The sequence below is a fragment of the Empidonax traillii genome, unplaced genomic scaffold, assembly GCF_003031625.1.
Source record: "Empidonax traillii isolate 1590-97213 ecotype Southwest subspecies unplaced genomic scaffold, ASM303162v1 scaffold5739:size7278, whole genome shotgun sequence".
Lineage (NCBI taxonomy): Eukaryota > Metazoa > Chordata > Aves > Passeriformes > Tyrannidae > Empidonax > Empidonax traillii.
Window position 1 is genome coordinate 1 of NW_020960932.1, and position 2,156 is coordinate 2,156.

Below are 2,156 nucleotides of genomic sequence, written 5' to 3' on the forward strand. Positions count from 1 at the left end.
CCTTTCCCTGTGAATCTTCCTCCAGGTTCTTTCCAGCCAACACAGAAACCTTGGAGATACTGAAGGAAGGATACCTGGCAGCACCACACTAAATACTTCAATTTAAAGTCTAATAAAAGCACTGTGAAACAAATATAAAGACTAAAGTGAGTTCTGAGCTGAGGCAGAGTTAAAGGACAGAAGTGTTTTCATGGTTTGATAAGCCATGTCTAATTTGTGCCATTCTAGACCGGCTTTGAGGTCCTGGCAAGGTTGTAAGAGGAGAAATCCCACAAATTCCTTTATCCAGCTCCTGCTGTGACAGCCTCAAACAAAGTCCAAAATCAACTCACGTGCTGCAACACCAGCGAGAGGAGCACAGTTATTACTTTATAACCTGAGCAAAAGCCATAAAATGCTGGAAATTGCAGTTTTGCAGCTGCAGATTATTAAATGTGACCATTTTTTGTGCCGGTTTGCTTCAGTTTGAAAGCCCAGCAGGCTCACCAGGATGGATTTTGGTCAGCTTGGGGACTTACATTTTCGCCACCTCTTTCACAACATCACGGCAGGTCATTTCCTTCATCTGGGGACAAAAAACACACAGGGTAAGAGAATAGAATGTTTTCCACTTCCACAGGGCCAGAACATCACTGGCTGTGCATGTGCTAATGTTCAGTGGTGATAAAAGTGACAGAAAGTGAAGACTGGGACCACATTTATTCCCTACAGTGGATCTTTCAGCCTGTCTGTGCAAGTCATTCCAGAGGATAATATTGTTTAGCAACCAACTGGCTGCCTGAGCAAAGTATCAGCACCTCATTTTATATTTTCCCAGTTCTATCACAAACTTTGGACAGTTTCACAGTTAATTAAAATAAAGTCTGGTGCAAATTTCTATGGCATAATAAACCTATGTTTGGTAGGTCAAATGTCTTGCCAGTCAACTCTTCTGGACTATGAAGCAGTAACATATTCTACTGTATTTCATTAATAACCCCTACTGTCATGTGTAGGTACAAGAGAGAAAACTGAATTTCATTTTTGTCATCATCCTTTTGCCATCCCACTGCAGACACTAAAGGTAAACACTCTTAAGAGTTTTATCATGGAAGTTAATTATGATCATGTCCATGTATCAAAAAGTTGTATTCAAGCAGTGTCCACACAGCTCCAAGTTTTGTCACAGCTGAACTTCTGTCTTTTCCCCATCTCAGCTTTACCAAATCCCTCTTGTCAAAATTAGCACCTGCCCAGTCTGGAGTTCCAGCAATTCACTCTATTAACTGTGCCAGTCACTAAAGCAGAAGTTTTTGAAAATCTCAGCACTGCACTGAAAATTAAACTTCTTGGGTAGAAGTTAATTTTTGTGGAGTACATTATACAGCATATCACACTCTTTACTGCCAGTGGGCACACATGGAAATTAAAATTAGGATTTCCCAGATGCCACAATTCCAGGACCAGATGATCATTCAGCCTTCTCATTTTAATTTGGTATTCAAGCATCTCACCAGGTTCAAAACTGACTGAACCAAGTCTAGGAATGTTCTAATTTTCCTGTAATTTTTCAGTCATGATAACAATCATCTAAACTCTGAACTTTTCCATGAAAAGAATGATGTCCCTTTGCACACCAAAAAAATAAGAAGCAAGCAAAGGATCACATAAACAGTACATGAGACAGCCCAGGAGAAGGATTCCCAACTCCAAGAGTGAAGTTGTCTCCAACTCCAAGGGTGTCAGATATTAAAACACAAGATGGAGATGCTTCAGGATTCTCACATCATTCAAATCAGCTTAAGGCACATTTCAATACCTTTTGGCAGTCTAGTCTCCACAGATTAGTTTGTCCTTAACAAGACCAACTTTTCTGAACTTGTAAAATAAAAGGATCATCTAAAACTTTTGGGAAAATATAAGATACATCACCCTATACAATGCTGCCTTCTGGTTTTCAACCAGAATTAAAAGCGTATTCACTCACTTAACTTTACTAGCAAATGTAAAAGGAAATATTCCACCTGCTTCTCCTTATTTTACACATTTTAGGCATCCAAAAAGAGAACATCATAAAGTACCTGAAGTTTTTCTATCTCTGTTTTTGCAGCCTGCCTGGCTTTACCAATGGCACACCCCCAATAACCCTAAAAAAAAAAAAAAGAGAGAGAAAAAAT

General features: G+C 39.3%; 1 protein-coding gene across 1 annotated transcript in view; it reads right to left on the reverse strand.

Moving 5' to 3' along the window:
* Window positions 1–500: 500 nt before the first annotated feature.
* LOC114073228 (proteasome subunit alpha type-3-like) overlaps window positions 501–2,156 on the reverse strand; it is a 6,007-nt gene continuing 4,351 nt past the window's right edge. Inside the window, exons 7-8 of the mRNA XM_027911018.1 lie at window positions 2,061–2,126; window positions 501–565 (exon numbers count right to left, since the gene is read on the reverse strand). Coding sequence (XP_027766819.1) covers window positions 515–565; window positions 2,061–2,126 — 117 coding nt within the window. The 3' untranslated portion in view covers window positions 501–514. The remainder of the gene's footprint in view (window positions 566–2,060; window positions 2,127–2,156) is intronic.